The following is a 20,045-nucleotide window of genomic DNA, read 5'->3' as shown; positions in this document are numbered from 1 at the left end:
TTCAGTAAGGTTAACTAACCAGTTATTAATGTTTCAGTAAGGTTAACTAACCAGTTATTAATGTTTCAGTAAGGTTAACTAACCAGTTATTAATGGTTCAGTAAGGTTAACTAACCAGTTATTAATGGTTCAGTAATGTTAACTAAGGATAATAAGGTGTAGTTATAAAATGCAACCAATAATTTAGAATTTGTTGTCAGCTGCAGATCTCAAAAAATTGAGACAGGTACGTGTTTGCCACAGTGATACAGCTTCTCTTTTTTTAACAACCCGAGGAGACTCGAGTTTTCTGAGGGGAACGTTGCCCCGTTCTTATTCTATCTGTTCAACAGTTGTTTTCTTTCATGATGCATGAAACACTTTCAGAGCTTTGGACTGCGCTGAGGCCAGTTCAGCACCCGGCCTCCTCCACTACAAAGCCACGCTGGTGTAACGTCGTCTCACTGAAACACGCGAGGACGTCTCTGAGAAAAGATGGAAGAAGAACCAGAAAGTTTTGATAATTTTATGAACAGTTTATCAGTCTGGGACCTCCAAACTGATGGAGAGAGGATAACAGGTTTCTCATTGAGGAACCTTCACAATTGTTACAGAGGTTCAGCTTCTGAAATGATTTTTTATACCCAGTTCTCTTTCTGATCTGTTGCTAATTAACCTAATTAGTTGCAAGATGCTCGTCAAGCTGTTTTTTAGGTAAGTTCGGTGTCACCAAAAGGTCAAAGCAGAAGAAAATCCTGAACTTTAGATTAGAAGAGCAGTAGAGTAAAGGAGGACTGACACATGAATGGCAGTACAATCGTTGGATTTGGTTGTTTTAAAGTTTTGTTAAAGTTCTGCTCCATCACAGCTCTGGAGGAGGAGTGAGGTCGATGGTGACTCATCTTCACTCCTCTCACTCTGTCAAACCCACTCCTTGACACAGGCTGCAATTTAAATATTATAACTTTACTCATGTTTATTCTATCGTCTCTCAGGTTCTCATTTGTTTGCAGAGTTAAGATTTTTTTTTTCTTTTCTCTTTTTTAAGGTAAATGTTTTGGATGATGCCTGAAGCATCTGGTTGGTGTTTTTCATTAAGAAATGATTCCTTTATGATTTATTTTGCTTCTTAAACTCAAACTTTGTGACGTTCACGTCCATGAAGACCAGCTCAGGTTCTTGATTGCACCTCAAACATTGAGGATTACTGTATGTCTCCACAAATATAAACGGGCTCATGGGGTTCACACAGGGACCTGACTAATGTCTGAGTGTTTATTGTTCAGTCGCTCGCACTACCCATAATTCCCTTCTCCCTGCACATATTTTTTTCTCTCATGCTGTGCCGCTGGTTTATTATTTCTTTATTTATTTTCTCTTTTCTGCGTTTTGCTTCTTTATTTCCTCTCCCCTCGGGGTAGAGTTAGGTGCTTGGGTTGCCATGACAAAAGCTTTGATTTCTGCCCAGGTTTTAGTGGATAGCATGGAGAAAAATGAGTTTTTCTGAGAAATGTCAATAGTTTCGAAGAAAGTAATTGCAAAATTCAAAAGCCCTAAAAGGCTAGAGACTCGTATAAAAAAAAAGCTTTTGCCGTTTCATCCCATCTCATGTCCTGCTGAATGCTCAGAGGCTTTACGGCAGAAGTACGGACAAAATAATCAAATATTTTACTGTTTAATGATCATATCTAGAGTTCTTTCTGCAAGTTTGAGCTGAATTCATTGCAGTAACAAATTAGTACGTATTTGATTTGCATCCAAAAAAGTCTAGTTTTCTATGTAAAGTTGCTGTGTGGACATGTACCTGTTAATTACAGCAGACTGAGGCAGGTTAACACCTAAAAACAACAATTCATTGGGAGAAGTCAGATATATACAGCGGGTAAAATAAGTATTGAACACGTCACCATTTTTCTCAGTAAATATATTACTAGAGGTGCTAATGACATGAAATTTTCACCAGATGTTGGTAACAACCCAAGTGATCCTTACATACAAAGAAATCAAACCATAAATGTCCAGAAATGAAGTTATTTGTAATAATGTGGAATGGCACAGGGAAAAAGTATTGATCACATGAAGAAAGGGAGGTGTAAAAAGGCATGGAAAGCCAAGACACCAGCTGAACTCTCTCAGTAATTAGAAAGCAAGCCTGCCCMTTGTCAGTGCAAGTTAATATCAGCTGGTTCAGTCCCAAATGATGGCCAGGTATCACACAAGAACCATCTGATGATGGGTAAAAGTAAAGAGCTCTCTCAAGACCTTCACAACCTTATGGTTGCAAAGCATAATGATGGCATCGGTTACAGAAGAATGTCTAAACTTCTGAAGGTTCCAGTGAGCTAACAGGTAAATGTTGGCTTTTTATTCACCTTGAAGTTAGATGAAACATAATTAAATTCATTTTTTTAGCAAAAATTTAGAATAATTCAGTATTTGAATAGACTTTTGTTGTGGCAGATCCAAGAATAACATTTACAATGATGGAGGAAACGATGATCTTTATCAGTGGTTCCCAAACTTTTTATTTCCTGACTCACAAAATATCCATGGCAAAAACTTGTGACCCCAAATATTACTGGTCTGAGTACACAAACTTCTTTAATAACCCTAAAAACACAGGATTTGTGACAATCTAAACAGCTTGTACACAAATATAAATACTTATTTATATTTATTTTGTGTTTTGTGATAATTATAGGGAAGTATTACATCAGCAATTATTTTATTACCCTTTAAATTTATTTATGGAGATTATCCAAGGTGCTTCATGACCCATAATTGGGACCCAAGCCCAACTTTAGGAACCAAAGTGCAGTGGTTCCTGAACTTTTCAGTTTTTGACCCACATAATAACAGCAGCAGAGACCTGTGCCACCAGCTATTTTTGGATGATAAACATTTATATCAGGTCAACAAAACATGGACATAGTAACAATATTTTTATACTACATTTATCCATTTTAAATATACTAACCGCACTCCTTTGTAACAACTAAATCAAAAATGTAATTAATTCAGAAAATCTTTTCGGGACCCCACTTTGGGCCCCGACCCCAACTTTGGGAAACACTGGTCAATATTTCATTGTTATGCAATATTTTAGTTTTAGGAGTTATTCTGAGTTCATAACTTGTAACGATGCTATTTTGTTTTGGTGAATGATGAGGTTTAAGTCTCGTCATACTTCAGGTTAGTGAATGAAGGAGGTTCAGGCAGCTCCAGTGTGGGTTTAAACTCTGATCTTACCGTCCTCTGGAGTCCAAATCTGCAAACTGAGATAAATGGAGAATAAGTGTTATAGAATAAAACATTCACTGAAGCGCCCCTGCAGGCGTGCGTGTGTGTGCGTGCGTGTGTGTGTGTGTGTGTGTGTGTGTGTGTGTGTGTGTGTTTTCATTCAGCTGCGAAATGGGTGATTTCCTCCTCGGGCTTAAAAAACTGAGGGTAATGATGTAGAATGGCAGAAGTTTATAGAGGCATTATGCCTACCTTTTACTTCTTTACTTACTCTCTCAAGGACTATTTCCCCCCTCCCCAGTCTACAGCGTGTCCCCTCCGCTCCCTTTTTTATGGTGGCATTATTATCTCACTCCCTCACCCATTACTGCTCAGGTTGGAGCAGAATAATAAATTTCCGGATCGTGCCGATGCAGCTTTTCTGCAGCTCAAGCTCATTCTGTGGTGTCAACAGAAACGTTGCAAAGAAACACGGCTAGAAAACAAAGACTGGGGTGTATGTACCCTACTGGTGTTTGTGGCTTCAGACGTCACAATATAGGGTGAGAAATTAAACATGCGTCAGGTCTAAGCAAACTTGTTCTTTTCCTTTTTTGTTTGCATTATTTCTGCTTTAATTTCAGTAAACCACCATCCTCAGTTGGCCCTGCTCAGCTGGGTCCCTCTTCCCCTTTTTTCTTTTTTCTTTTTTTGATTTAGCTTTTTTTTAACCTTCATTTTCTCTCTGTAGTTAAATGTAAATGCGAGCACTCTTTACTTTTAAATCTACTAGCAATCAAGTGAACTTGATTAGTTTCTGTAAATTACAATAAATGTCAGTTTTATTTCTGCACCGACGGAAGGCTGAGCATATTCTGTAATACCAGGTCATTTTATGCAACTGTACAATTTTCTTATTTGCAAAAAAAAAAAGAAAAAAAAGTCTGACTGAGTGTGTCTCTCTGTAGCTGGCAGCCTATGGAGGGAGCATGGACTTCACTGTGTCTTACACCACAGATCAACAAGAGCAAACGGCTGTCAGGGTCACCTCAGAGCCGGACCTTATCATAGAGGTAAGTTTTAAAAAGTTACGAATATCTAAAGCTCTGACTGCCAACTGGGAGCATCTGGCCCATGGAGTGTAAAGGATTCAGTTAAAGCAAGAATTTAAGGCCAGTTTTTCAAAGAGTGTAAACTGGATAAAAATTATCTGGATTTTTAAATCTTCTTTTTTGCTACCAGGATCATGTAATCCATAAACAAACCATTTTCAAGATTTGATCCAATCCATGGCCCAAAATCTGATCAGATTACCTTTGAATAACTGGCCCCAGGTGAATAATATGTTTCTCATAAAGTTATATGTTTATGTTTGAGAAATCCTTGAATCTCCTGTGGAGCTGCTTAAATGCCTGCTGTACAAAGCTCCGCCCATTTGTACATAGCTCCTCCCGACCTGGTGGAACTGCACAGTTCAGTCCTGTTCAGAATAAAAAAAAGGCTTTCATCAAAGAAATGTAGTTTGGATGCCAGGGAGACCCTCTGACCATACAAAAGGTTGTAAACAACATGAAGCATTGTTGTGAAGATGTGCTGAAGTGGGAATGTCAGAAACGGTAGGAGGTTCTTAAAGACACAGGCAAATTTAAAGGTGTTTAGAGTCAATTTTATGTTTAATATATACATCATTTTCATAACAACTGAAGGTAACATTGATTGTGGTATAAATACTAGCTGTGTCTGGAAAAGACACAACAGCCCCTCTTTAACAACGTCGGCGTCAATAAGCTGAGCACTCATTATCTGTGGCAACACCTCTGATTGTAAAGTTAGTTTTCCGTGAAGATGTTTTGCAGTTGGAGCAGAACACTGAGGCGTTAACTGTTAAAATAATGACTTCATGTCTGAACCTGATGAAACTACAGTCAAGGGAAAATAAACTTACCGTATTTATTCAAGTAATAATACGTAAAATTAAATCCATAAAATCATCCATAAAGTTTAGGGGTAGTACTATACTCGGATAAATATTTTTACTTATGTACTTGAACTGAAATGTCTGCAAAATTATTGAGTCCGGAAATGAGACCGCATTGTAAAAATCAGTTGAAACGAGCTCACCTGTGACACTCCTCCGTGCTTCAGAGCGAGATGATAATAGATCCAGGCAGGTGACATGATGTAAAAAAAGGGGGGAAAAGTCTTCCTGTGCCTTGGTAATGATAACAAACTAATGACATTAGTGTGTGACCAAGCCGCTCCTCGAACAACAACACATGTTCGTCTGTAATGGCTGCCGTCTACCAGTGTTCTGAAAAAGTTTGTATGCCTGAAAAAACGTTTCCCCACCAGAGGGGGCGCTTGCGATTAGGAAGTAATCTGCTTTTCCCCCACAAGATGGTCCAAATCTCATGTGAAGTCTCTGACTTTTGTGTTGGCGCCTCCTGGTGGACTGTGTGTAAAATGCCAGAATTCATATGATGCTGCTACAGCTGATATATATTTGTTGTCAAAATATCTTTTAGCACATATGTTGTTAAAATAAAATGAACAGTTCAATGATCATTTTACTGATATGTATAAAGACTGCAAAGGCTGAAAAATCTTGAAGTCTGTATGTAATTGGAGATAGTTTGAGGATTAAATTTTTTATGCTTTTTAAGCTCAAAAAAGGGGGATTGTATTATACATGAGATCTTATTATACATGAATAAATATGGTACCTTTTATTTTCTATGAATCTTCTACTGATGGAGCCTTCAAGTGTTAATGCTGTCAGTCAGTATTTTTATTTTATATTGTCCTGTTGAACATTTATTACAGTAGCACTTTTTCTTGTTGAACATTTATGTGCCAAAGCCACAATAATTTAGAATAAAGGTGAAATTGAATAGTTTCATTAGTTGCTTGAAAATGCCACCGTGTATTTGTGACCGTGTGAGTTTTAATAATTACAAAACACGCTTGCCCCTTTAAACAGATCAACAGAGGTGCTTTGTAAAGTGAATCTATTAACCTCTGGGAATTTTGAGGAGGTTTTGGAGAAGCATAAAACAAAGAGGCTGAGCACCCTCATGCTAAGGATGGAGTTATCTGCAAGTAAATGAAAGTTTAATGAAGCGGCACGGTTTCATTAAACTTTATGAGAAGATTGTGAAACATTTTTTGGGAGCAGTGAACAGTTGTGTGGCTAATGGCAAGAAATGATTCAACTCTGCAGAAACTTTGATGTCAGAATGAGTGTCACTGATCTCTATAAGAATAATGTTCACATAATTTAAAAAAAAACTGTTATGTGCTTATATAGCATTATTTTTCTTTATTCACAAGTCATTATTTTTATTCCTGTGGTGAAAAACACTAAATAAAACTGGGGGGAAAACTCTGACATACACATAGACAAAAAAAAAAAAGCTCTAGCTTGCAAAGAAGTGCTGAACTTAGCAATAAAAAATGCAGATGAAGACTCTCCCACCTCCTCTCTCTGTACGTCTCTATAATGAGCAGGTTGAGATATGATGCATGGCAGCAATAAGCAAAGCAGCAACACTGTTAGTTAACTGTTAATGTCTCCCGTATCACTGAACAACATTGTGTGCATGAGCATGTGGGACACCCGAAACAAAAACAGGCAGACAGGCAAGGTGGGAAAAAAACACACAAACAAACAAAAACAGGCTGTTTTAGTTCTACAGCGTTATGCACCGAGACATGATGAAAACAAATCATCTGGTCCTTATTAGGTAGTATATTTTATTCAAGTAGAGGGATGTTTTTTTTCTAAATATATAGTAATTCTGATAAATAAATTTGCAAGTGATGAAAGCAGTAAATCCAAACAGGGTTGTAGTTGTGTTGTACAGATTAATGACGTTTGAAATGGAACACAACAACACGCAAGAATTCTGAAAGTAACTTTTATTTATGTAATAACTGATGAAATAAAATGAATAAATATGGTGACAAATCAAACTGATTCAATACACACATGTGTAGGAACTTTATATGCACACAGTTGTAATGGGGAAAAAACATGGTGTCGGAAGAAAACCGTGTTAAAAATAATGGAAACAAGAAATAATGAAATATTTAAAACTATAAGAAAAACAGGTGGAAAAAAGAAAGAAAAGTGAAAGATGGATAGTCACAGGCCAGTGCGCTTTTGTTATTTAAAGACATGTCAGTGTGGACAGACTGAGAGGAGGAGGAGGAGGAGGACAAGCACTGGTCTTGTTGTCAACAAACGCCTGTCCAAATGATGACAATAATGAACCGCCTCCACACTGTCAACCAACGTTCTCCTCTTCACTGTCTGCTTCGCCTTTGTCTCGTGTCAGATCTGTTTGCTCCACAGTTTATGCTCTGCACATCTTTTTCAAAATGTTACATGTTTGCGTTGTCCCGTGATGTACAGGAAGGAACTCGTGTTTTGGTTGTAAGTTTGGACAAGTAGTAGAAAACTGTCTCTTTTGTTTCTTAACTCTCTCTATTCTCACGACTTTTAGGAATAAGTTAAAAATAATAAAAATGTAGCATAAAGGAGACATATGATCCTTTAAAATCCATCCTTTTCCTGTAACTCCACAAGCCCCACCTCTTTTCTGAGTTGTCTCAGATCAACTCGTTTCAAGGCTGTTTCTTTAAATGCAAACAAGGCGCTTCAAGCCCCGCCCCCTTCCAGTTTCCAAACTGCTCCATTTTAGTTTGATAGAGGGGTATACGACTATGTAGCTGCGCAGAAACGTTTTATTAGCTCCGCCAAGGGCGAGGTAATGTTTTCGATCGCGTATTTCTGTCTGTCCATCTGTTTGTCGTTCTGTCTGTGGACAACATTACTCAAAAACTTGTGGACGGATTGTCATGATATTTTTACCACGTGTGTACTGGGCCAAGGAACACACCTTTAAATTTTGGTGATGTTCTGGATCACGATGCGGAAACAGGAATTTTTTTACTTTTAACACTGAGATCGGCAAAGCTGTGATGCTTTCACAGGGCTTTTGTGAAAAACAGTGAGTTGGATTGGACAGCACGGACTTCAAACTTTAAAAGTAATGTTAAAACCACATTTAATGATAATTATTGCCATAATATGCGCATTTAGATAACGTTTTGTGACCAGGAAGTGCGTGACTGCACCATGAAACCTATTTTTCCCATTTCCTCAAACACACCACATTTCCAAAAAAACGAATCAAAACAGTTTGTCTCTACTAGGCTTGTAAACAGAGAGCTGCCGGGCCTCAAAGTTTGGAGACGGGGGGAGCCAGGAAGCACTTTATAAAGAGAGTCAAACCATTACAAACTCATACAAGGAGATAAAACAGACGTTTTACATGGTGAAATGTGACTGATGAAAACTTAGGAGCTTAATCCCACACCAGTTTGACCATGAATAACGTCAGGTGATCAGTCTAACTTTTTTCCCCACATTGGACTCCACCGAGAAAAAATCCCGTGCATACTGCCTGCTTAAATGTTCACTACGTCAGAACTTATTCAGCAAATGTGTTTCCATCTCTGCTTTTAGTGCATTAACTCTTACAGGATGGAGGAAATTGGTCTTGGCGGAGGTTTGCACTCTCCGAGTGCTTCTAGTTTACAAATGAACTAAAAGATGGGAACAAGGGAAGACACATTTTGGAGCCAGAGTCTGACCCAGAACCAGAGTCTGACCCAGAGCAGAATGAAGACCACCAAATAGTAGTCCAGACCTTTTATTAGAAATTCACTCACAAAAACTGTGATGTAATAATGGAGCACCAAGAGACCGAATTAAACTTTCTGCACTTCTGGTGACTTCAACACAACAAAATGTATTTAACTGCTGGGAAAGTGGATTTAGCATGATTTGACTCCTTCAAGTGCTAAAATAAATGACAGTTTCTGGCTGCCATCACTGGAAATAATGTCTGCTGAGGATTTTAAAAAAATACGCTAGCTAAGAAAACCCAGAAGATCCCTTCCAGAGTCGGTGTTTGCTTCATTTATTCTGTGTTATGATGAGATCAGAGTCTTAATGAATCGTCAGGAGGCCACACAGACTTTTTTTATTTCCATGTAATTAAAAATCTGATCAAAACATTTTAATAATTTGCAAAGTAATATAAATTTTATTAGTAAATATTATAACAATGAGTTGTGTGTGTCTATTGTAATCATTTTAAATACTTTTATTCTTATTAGGTATCCAAACATTTTAAAGCTCCTTCATGTTTAGGTGAAACTTTTGTTAATGTTTTATTGCTGTAGAATTCACAGCATAAAAATACATTTTATAAATCAACAGCTTCCAAACATTTAACTGGAAAGAGGATATTGGTTTGAGTTTTAATACAACTTTAATACATTTTGTTAAATGTTCTGTGCTTTTGTTTTATGTTTTTATTTGACACTTTAAAGAAAATTTGTCCTTTATGACATAAACAGAAAAGATGTAGTGCTTCCTTCTCTGTTCAAATTACTTCCTCTCAGTTAGTTTATTTATTTATTGCTTTATTGGTTTGAACCCCCCTCCTCCACCACTGGTAGCTGCTCTCTGTTAGCTGCTACAAGCTATTGATCAGTTCTCAACAAGAGATGGTCAGATCCAAGAAGCTTTTTGATTTGTACTCTGAGATAATCAATGGAAGCTGAAGCTCATTACCTAATGACATCATTAAATCCTGCTGCTTCTTTTAAAAGAACAAAAAGATTATTCTGTCAGAGCGTATCATTTTCTGACTGTATAAAAAAGAAACTTTGCAAACCTTTTTTTAAATCTGCTTCCCAGGGAGGAGGGCTGAAGATGGTTGACAGAAGGTTTGGCCAGCCCGTGTACCCTGCTTCCCCCATCACCAAACGCATCGTCCTCCTTCCAGAGAGCTTCCTGCTGTCAGAGACGAGCCAGCCAATCAGCAGGAGGGACTTCCTGTCCGTGCTGGTCAACGTGACGAGTGTGATGGTGCGGGCCTCGTACAGCACAGACACCAGCGCCGTGTACAGGTTGAGTTTGATTGTTTTTAAACTTTGAGTTAAAATGTGCAGAATTTAAACTCGGTTCTTGATTTGGCCTGTGCATATTTCTTCTTGTCATCTAAAATCAAGATTTTATGAACGCATCTTCTGTCTGTTTTAGGAAATTAATTCTGTTCATTAGTTCTTAAATCCCAATAAGCCAAACTGACTTGTTTATGTTCATAAAATCTGTGAAATTGGGCAGATCGCTACTAGGTCAGAATGGATGTGTTTAAATTTTTGTGTGTGTTTGTGTTCGTGTGTGCAGGCTCCATTCATTCTTAATGCAGGTGGCAAATCCTTACGCTAAAGGAGAGCGAGCGTCGGCTGTAGAAATGTGCACCTGTCCTCCTGGATATGCTGGATTATCCTGTGAGGTAAACACAAAATACAAAAAAACAGTAGATATTTTCGACATGGTAGACCAGGACTATTCAACTGAACTGCTTCAGGGGCCGAACATCCAGCAATTAAAGTCATTATGTAAATAAACCAAATATTACAAAGATCTGTTACCTYTGAAATAGTTTATTTTGCTGCATTTAATCATGAATACAACATACAGAACCTATAATAGTAGTGATAATAAAACATCACAAACAAAAATAACACATTATCTAACACATATTTGACATCTCTGACTTGCCAAATTTTTAAACCAATTTTATTTTCACTTTCATAGTTTTATCTTCAACTGTTTATAGTTTTAACTGTCTTGGATGTTCATAGAAATGTTTTTAGCAGCTTGTAGCCAAGATTCTGATGTTTCTGTAGATAAACACGTCTATGTTTAACTAAAAGAACTTAAAGTTAGTTAAAGTAGAAAACCAGGGGTTTGGATTAAGAGATGAGTGAACCAATTGGCGGGCCGAACTTTGGTCACTTGTGGGCCGGATGTGGCCCGTGGGCCACCAGTTGAATAGCCCTGTGGCAGACTATAAAAAATACTTTCATATTGTCTTTTAAATTAAACCTGCTTGTGTCAACATGTTAAATGTATTTGCATGAAGTTCTCGTTAATTGTGAAATGTGTGCAGTACACAGCTTTGTCCGTCAAACTGTGGAGTTGTGTGTTTCAGGAGTTGTGTGTTTCAAGAGTTGTGTGTTTCAGGTTTGTGTCGCGGGCTATCGGAGAGTCAACGGACATTTGTACAACGGCGTGTGTGAACCCTGTCGCTGTCATGGACACAGCAGGCAGTGCCACGAGATGACAGGCCACTGCCTGGTAAGATCACTAATTAGTTCAATGTGTCTCCTCGTTGGGTTTCCTCTGAAGGATGATGTTTGACAACAAAGCTGTCTGTGGCGGAGCTGTGGAGCTGAAGACACTAATGCAGACAGACTGTCTGCAGACAGGCAGGAGGTTTGGATAAAATAACTTTAATTAAAAAAGTAAGAGACTAACAAGAACAAGCAAAGAGAAACAACCAACAGAAAGTGTAAAACTAACTGAATTAATGCTTGTTTTTAAACTCAGCTGAACATACAGAGGTTGGACAATGAAAGTGAAACAGCTGTTATTGTAGTGTGGGAGGTTTCATGGCTAAATTGGACCAGCCTGGTGGCCAGTCTTCATTAACTGCACATTGCACCAGTTAGAGCAGAGTGTGAAGGTTCAATTAGCAGGGTAAGAGCACAGTTTGGCTCAAAATACGGCAATGTACACAACATTATGGGTGACATACCAGAGTTCAAAAGAGGACAAATTGTTGGTGCATCTGTGACCAAGACAGCAAGTCTTTGTGATGTATCAAGAGCCACAGTATCCAGGGTAATGTCAGCGTACCACCAAGAAGGACCAACCACATCCAACAGGATTAACTGTGGACGCAAGAGGAAGCTGTCTGAAAGGACGTTATGGTCTAAAACCAGCTGTTTCATTGTCTAACCCCTGTACTTTGAGAGATAAAGTAAGATTATTTCCTTTAGATGAGCAATTCAGGGGTCCAAAAATAAACACTTGATTTTATATTTTGGTGAGGCGTTGCCCAGTGTTTGCTTTTATTCTTGGCATTACTGTGTTTTTAGTGAAAAGCTGCAACAAATTTTGGTCAAACTGTACCAGAGTGAAGGTTTTAACCCTCAGTAAGGCTTAAAGGGCCAATATTATGTGTTTCTCAGGCATATATTTAAATACTATACCATAATAAAGTACCTATGTCACCTTTAGCTGTTATTAAAATGCTGTTTTTATGTTTGAATAGAAAAATAAACTTATCTTCTCATCACTTCCTCTTCTAAACGCCTTAAAATTGGCCTCTGTCTCTTTAAGAACCACCTTCTGCTTCTGTTCCGTCCCGTTCGGGGGGGGGGGCTTACATGTGCTATGATGCAGTTTACTTGGCATCTGTAAATACATTTCCTCAAAGGTATTTTTTATCTGAAAAGAGCTTCACTGAGTGAGAGGTAATGTTGAGAGCTCAGCAGACAGTTAGGTTTCACTTTCAGTTTCACCCGAGAGCCTGCAGGAGTCACGGGCGGGGTGTGTGCAGAGGGTGGGGTGGAGTGGGTGCGCTCTGCCATGAGGAAGTTTGGCTTAAAGACACGTCCCAGAGGCGTTTCTGGTACCAAAAGGCGTTTCTGGTCCCCACCTGTCGTTTTGCTCCTCAGCATGGCTTCATAAAAACACTGCAGGATTTCTCAAACATGCATGAATGAGTCAGAGCAAGGCTTTAGGCATGTTTTTATGAGAGTATAACATTATAACATGATATAAAACTCAAAAAAGTTTATTTTACATGATATTGCCAATGGGACATATTAGTGGTGCAACAACAAATTCATTCCAATAAGAATTATTATTCTCATTTACAACCAAAACAAAGAGGAAACTACAAAAATGGAGGAAAGTGGGATTCAACCGGCCCTGTCTTCGTGCTGAATGAGTCTGAGTTTGACACGAGCTTCACTGTGTGCAAGGCAAAATGAAGATGTAGCACTTTGAGAACACAACAAATGCACAGGGTAACATGAAAAACCAATTTTGAATCGAATCGTGGCCCCAAAAATCAGAATCTGGGACATATCCTTCATCATCCACATTTGTAGCTGTTAAACACATTTTGTTGTGGGCTTTGAGTCTCTAGGAGTGCAAAAAAAAATTTTCTTTGAATTTATTCTCCTGGTGCTGCGTAGATATCTTCATATTCTGTTTGGGTCATATGTTTTAACTCGTTCAGATTTCTGTTCTTTCTACGACATTTTCTAAACTATTACGTCACAATATTCACAAAGGAACTTCAAAATAAGGTGCGGACTTACCGACTACACTTAGGTGGTCTTCACTCTCCTCTGGTTCTGGGTCAGACTCTGGCTCCAACATGTAAGGTTGGATGGACAAGTTGATACATGGATTTATTAAAGAGACAGCCTCAAAACGAGTTGATCTGAAACGGGGTGAAAGAGGGGCTTGTGGAGTTACAGTAAGGAGGAATTCAGTGAAAACGAAGGATTTAAAAACATATGTCTCCTTTAAGATGCATGAATGATTTTATTTTCAACAATGGAGAGCCATGCTCGCCCTCTAGATGTCATTAGAGGAACTGCAGGGTTAGACACTGCACACTCATTCATAATTTATGCACAACACACACACACACACACACACACACACACACACACACACACACGTTAACCCTCTTCTGTGCATCTCAACACACTCACTCCCCAGTCTACCCGCAGCCTTAGGCTAATGCTGTCAGTTTCCATTGCTCTAAATTCACACATACTAAAACACACAGTAGTTAGCACACACAGAGAACACACACACACACACACACACACACACACACACACACACACACACACACACAGACCTGTGGGTTTTGTATTACCATGTTATGTTTCATTATAGATGAGGAGGATGGGATGTGTCAAAGGAAGACACACATTGAGAAAACAAAACAAAACTCAGGAAAAAAAACACAGTCGGGGAGGATTTTTCAGATACACACACACACACACACACACACACACACACACACAATGTGACATTAACTCACTCACAACCACACCTGCACCTGTCTCGTATTTTACACGCAGTGACAGACAGGCAGTCAGATCCATCAGCTCACCTGCGCTGACAGCTGTGGTTTGTAGCTGCAGCTGAATGACTGAGTGATGCTGCAGACGTGCAGGTTGAGAACGCGTGCACGTGTCAGAGTGTTTTAGCTGCGTCAGGACGTTTGATCTGAGAAATCAGGGATTTGAAACATCAAATAGACAAATGTTGGTGTGAAGCATGCAAACGTGTGCTTTAATGAATGCACATTAACAGAAAAGGGATTTCTTCAGTTTGTTCTGTGCTATAGGATCTGGTGTGCATGAATATTATGGTGATGAAAACAGCTTTTAAACTGAACTTTAACCTTCAAATTCCAAAGATCGCTACTTGTGCTGCTTGTTCTCTGCAATCATTTTGACAGACGATTATTAACAACGTTTTTGTGAAATGAAATCAAAATATTGTATTTCTTTATTCTAATTCAGTGCTATACCATGTGAGCTGATTGATTTTTGCTTGTCCAACCTCTAGAAACAAAACATTAATTACACTTAGCAGCGCCAACGGAGTCTATCCTTAGGTTGTTTCTTATGCATTAGCTATTAGCCCAACTTCAAAAAATGTATGTCTCAGCAGTCAGCATTTGTCTCTTCTGTCTCTGTCCAGGAGTTTGTACAAAGGCTGGTTGTATTATTTACAACATGAGGATCAGATAATGTAAATGAAAAAATACGAGAAACGATGTTTAAAAAAATATATTTTTAAAGTTGGCAAACGATGACGTCCTAAACACTAATGACAACTAATATATATGAAATAAATTGCATTTTATTTACAAGTGCAGCGTGAAGGCTGAGTGCTGAATGACTTTGCTGAAATTCCTTAAACGAATGAGTTGCTAAAGTTGAAACAAACAATAGTGGCTAAAATGAACAAAGTTGTAGCTTAGAGCTAAACTTAGCCAAATTAAAACTGTACAAAAGCAACATTTGTTTGTTTGTTTAACTTTATTCATTTCATAAAAACGCTAAAGTTTATGTACAATAAAAAATAAAAGAAAATACAAATACAAAGAAATAAAAGGAAGCAAAGTGAAGGCAAATTAAAGCGAATACGTTGAAATAGATGTCATCGAACAAGGATTTTTAAGGAATTAAATCTTAAAGCCCTGTCACACTAACGTTTTAGACAACTTATAGCAATTTGTGATTTTTTTATGTATAAATTACTAATAAAAGTTATAACTGATTAATTTGTTAGCATTAAATTATCTACATAAGCTTCTAGTTGATTTATTTTAATTCCATCTTCAACGTCTTTAAAATGCTCATAAGTTGTCTGGATTGTTATAGTGTCAGCTCCTATAATAAAGCTTATGTCTAAATGTAGGTTTAAAACTTCAATGCAGTAAAACTGTACCTGAATGCAGTAAAACTGTAACCTGAATGCAGTAAAACTGTACCTGAATGTAGTAAAACTGTACCTGAATGCAGTAAAACTGTACCTGAATGCAGTAAAACTGTACCTGAATGTAGTAAAACTGTACCTGAATGCAGTAAAACTGTATCTGAATGCAGCAAAACTGTACCTGAATGCAGCAAAACTGTACCTGAATGCAGTAAAACTGTAACCTGAATGCAGTAAAACTGTAACCTGAATGCAGTAAAACTGTAACCTGAATGCAGTAAAACTGTAACCTGAATGCAGTAAAACTGTACCTGAATGCAGTAAAACTGTACCTGAATGCAGTAAAACTGTACCTGAATGTAGCAAAACTGTACCTGAATGTAGCAAAACTGTACCTGAATGCAGCAAAACTGTACCTGAATGCAGCAAAACTGTACCCGAATGCAGCAAAACTGTACCTGAAAGCTAAATGGCAAAATCATAGAAAGAGCTAAACTTATAAAACGATAAAAATCTAAAATTAAAACTGTATAAAAGCAGCGTTTGAGGACAAATTAGAGCAAGCATGCTGAAGTAGTTTTAAAAAACAATGTTTTTTAATAGAAATTGAAGAAATCTCAAATCTCAGTTTTGTAAATAAAGTTAATTTTAAATTTATAATATTAAAAGTCACATTCCTGATCGTTTTGAAATATGACGATGAAAATAAATAACGTGGAAGTGGTTTGATATAGAAATATATAGAGAAGAAACCATAAAGAGGAAAAGGACAGTGTGAATGCTGAATCAGCGTTGTCTCAAATGACCAGAGAGGTTGTTTTGCAGTGAATTGACTCGCTCTTTGCCACCTCCAGGACTGCTCCCACAACACGGCGGGTCATTACTGTGACACCTGCCTGCCTGGTTCCTATGGGAATGCCACCCGTGGGTCACCGGAGGACTGTCAGCCATGTGCCTGCCCACTCAACATTCCCAGCAACAAGTAGGTTCTGGAGCCTCTGGGGTTCATTCTGTCTTGAATGTGGTCCCAGATGTCCTCTGACTCATTTTGCACTTTAAAAAAAAGTCTTAATTTTCTCTTTTTCTGATAAAGTTAGACATCATGACTATAGAAAGGGATATAATTGTTGACATTCTGTTAGAAATATCATCACCACAGGTAGATGAGCAGTGGATGTGCAGAAGCACCGTCGCTGTAGGAGGAAATGTCATCATCATAACAATCATCAGGAAAAAACTAATGTCACCTCGTTAGGAAACTTAAAAATTCTTCACCATACTCTGACTCTTGTTTGAAACGTCACTCCTGCTGTGCTGTCGAGGGTTAGATTACACTTGCTTAGATTACACAGATAATTTCAGAGGGTTCAGAGCACTTCAGACACACACAAAGATCTATACCGAGTCTATGTAAAGAAAACAGACTTTATTTTTCCTTTTCATGAAACTTCTAGGTTAGACAGTTGCTCAAGCTTTGACCTTCTGCTAGAAACTGCTCATTTGCCAAAACAATACATGCATATATCCACGATGATGTCATCGTTGCGAGCACAGAACTGCAGACAAAACGACACAGGCGGCAGCAGCTGAGAATTCTCCCGCAGTCGTGAAATGCCACGACCAAAATGCTACGAGCTAAAGAAAGACACAACTCTCAACCCGGACAGTAAAAATAACTTGTTGCTACGCCTTTCAGCCCCTTAAAATACACAAAATGTCTGATTAACTATTTGAGTTAGTCCAGTTAAAGATGGTCGTGTTCTTATTGGTTTTATCCAGTGTTATGGACTAATTATCTATCTGTTTCACCTTTGACGCTGTCCAGTACTCGTATATCTTATGATCATTGTCAAATCTGTTTGCCCAGACGTCAGGACTCCGCAACGGACTGAACTCTCTTGTTTGATGAGAAACTCTTTGAGCTGAGAGCCCTGTGATTGGCTGGGCAGTACATTAGTCGATCTGTGATTGGTTATAAGCACGTCATATGATGTTATCATGGTGTATATTATTGGCTGCTTTCCGCTGATGTGTCAGCCACAAGCCGACAGAGCTTCCTGATTGAGTCCTGTTTGTTTGTCGCTCAGAATTAAATCATTATTGACGACCATACACGCAGACTTTCTGTGCATTATTCCAACGTGTTTCTGCATTCTTGGTAAATCATGCGATGACCGAAATTGGCGTTGTTGGCAGGATGATTTCCTCGCACAGACCAAAAACTTATGTTCGGTAATTTGGGGGCATAGGTGTTAGAGCGTGATTGTGTGTCTCGTTTGTCTCTGTGAGGGACTGGAGACACGTCCTGGGTGTACCCCACATCTTGCTTGGTGATAAACTAGAGAATTTGCATTTCCTGTGAAAATGCAGTGTGAAGGCTTCATTCTGAAAATATTTTGCTAAACAGCTAAAAAAAGTTGAAACTAGCATTAAAATAGCTCTAAAATGTAACTGGAGCTAGCACAAGCAGAAAAAGCATGTTTGCTGAATTAAGCATTAAGAAGCTGAAATGATCATAAAACTGTGAATTTAGCTGAAAAAAAGCTCAGATTAGCTAAAAAGTAGCTAAAAATTCAGAGAACTGCTGAAATTATCAGAAAGCCCAAAAAGTTGGAATTATCAAACAGAATAGAATAGAATAGAAATAGCCTTTATTGTCCTGCAGAGGGGAAATTCAGGTGTCACAGCAGCATCAGTACAGAGGTTCACACACTAGTTACTTTTCTAACTATAGTTAGTGCACAAAACAAAATTAACACTGACTAGCCATGATACAACTACTAATAATAAAAATATAATATAAAGAATTGTGCAAGAATAGAAAACGAATAGTGGAAAAGGTCAGGATTGATAGTTAAAAAAGGCAAAAAAATTAAATTAATAAAAGCTTTTCTCAGCTAAATAAAAGCCAAAGGAACAGAACGTATTACAAGAGTTTTTAAAACAAAACATAAAGTTCAGTAAAGATTTATAAACATTTTAAAGGGTTTAATGATGTTGACGACAGCTCCGTTCATTTTCAATGAGAAAAACTTGGCAAAAAAACCCCAAACAAATTAAAGTATAAATTGCTGAAGTACCAAAAGTCCTAGCTGTAATGTCCTGAATGAGCTGAACATTTTGATATACAAATTCTTAAAATAGCACAAAAATTGTGGATCGAGTTATGTGCCGAAAAACCTGCAGAAGAAAAACAAATCAGAAAAGATAATACTGTTTCTGTAATACTTTAACTTAAAATAAGACACAGCTGATGTTCTACAATAAATGTGTTGTATAATAATTATTATTTTGATAAAATAACTGGCATTCGTTATGTTTTATCCACAAACATTCGCCAAAGCAAGCTTATCTGTAACTGTGAGTAGCTCGTAACGAGCCAGTCATCCAGTGAGTCAGGCTGGAGCCTGGAACCCGAGCCAGCAGGACTATCTATAGTTTTTGGGAGTGGGAGGGTGTCAGAACGAGGGTCAATGACTATCACTTTACTCTGCTTCTCATTTAGGCAACAGGAAAGCTGTGGCATGGGAGGTTTTTTGTTTGTTTCTTTGTTTTATTAGAGTGAAGCTTTATGTGTTTGTGTGATATTGTTGTTGCAGTAAGTGTAGCTGTAGGGTCCAAGAAGTGAAAGCGGGGACACATGTCCATGTGTCCATGAAGAGACAAACAATGGCCCTGACTCAAGTGTGTCTCCTCTTCCTCCTCTCTTCCTCCCTGCCTTTCCCCACACTCGGACAACGCTATCGATCCCGTCAACAACTGCATCGCCTTGGGAACCAACACAGCTTCAGCCCTACCTGCCACCTAGGTGAAGAAGGGGAGGTGCTCTGTGACCAGTGTCAGCCCGGCTACACCGGACCCCGATGTGACAGGTAACACTCAGTTAAAGACGTTTTACACAGAAAACACCAATAATTATAACCAGAGAATTATCATTTCCTCCAAAAATGCAGTGGGAATGCTTAACGCTGAAAAGATTTTTACTGAATATCGAAAAAAGCTAAAACTACCATAAAAATTACCTGAAGGAGCTGAAATTTGCACAAAGAACCAGAAAGAACACGTTTACTGAATCAGTAAGAGCTAAAATGATCACAGAAAGGGATTTCACTGAAAATAAGCTCAAATTAGCTAAAAAGTAGGTAAAAACGCAAGAACAGCGACAAATAGCACAAATCAGCTGAAAGAAGCACAAATTTTTTAAATTAGAAATATAACAGAAAAGTATGGAGAGCCGTTTCATTCAAAATTAAATAAGTAAGTAATAAGTAAGTAAGTAATAAGTAAGTAATAAGTAAGTAAGTAATAAGTAAGTAAGTAATAAGTAAGTAAGTAATAAGTAAGTAATAAGTAAGTAAGTAATAAGTAAGTAAGTAATAAGTAAGTAATAAGTAAGTAATAAGTAATAAGTAAGTAAGTAAGTAATAAGTAAGTAATAAGT

General features: G+C 38.0%; 1 protein-coding gene across 1 annotated transcript in view; it reads left to right on the top strand.

The window, feature by feature from the left end:
- Positions 1 to 20,045, top strand: part of lama2 (laminin, alpha 2) — a gene marked incomplete at its 5' end in the record, with an annotated part of 234,410 nt that overhangs the window by 103,200 nt on the left and 111,165 nt on the right. The window contains 6 exon segments of the mRNA XM_014015734.1: positions 4,167 to 4,271; positions 9,971 to 10,182; positions 10,463 to 10,571; positions 11,306 to 11,419; positions 16,459 to 16,586; positions 19,390 to 19,476. Coding sequence (XP_013871188.1) covers positions 4,167 to 4,271; positions 9,971 to 10,182; positions 10,463 to 10,571; positions 11,306 to 11,419; positions 16,459 to 16,586; positions 19,390 to 19,476 — 755 coding nt within the window.

This window comes from Austrofundulus limnaeus, unplaced genomic scaffold, assembly GCF_001266775.1.
Source record: "Austrofundulus limnaeus strain Quisiro unplaced genomic scaffold, Austrofundulus_limnaeus-1.0 Scaffold133, whole genome shotgun sequence".
Lineage (NCBI taxonomy): Eukaryota > Metazoa > Chordata > Actinopteri > Cyprinodontiformes > Rivulidae > Austrofundulus > Austrofundulus limnaeus.
Note: the sequence above shows the minus strand (reverse complement) of the source record. Positions and strands in the feature narration are given on the sequence as shown.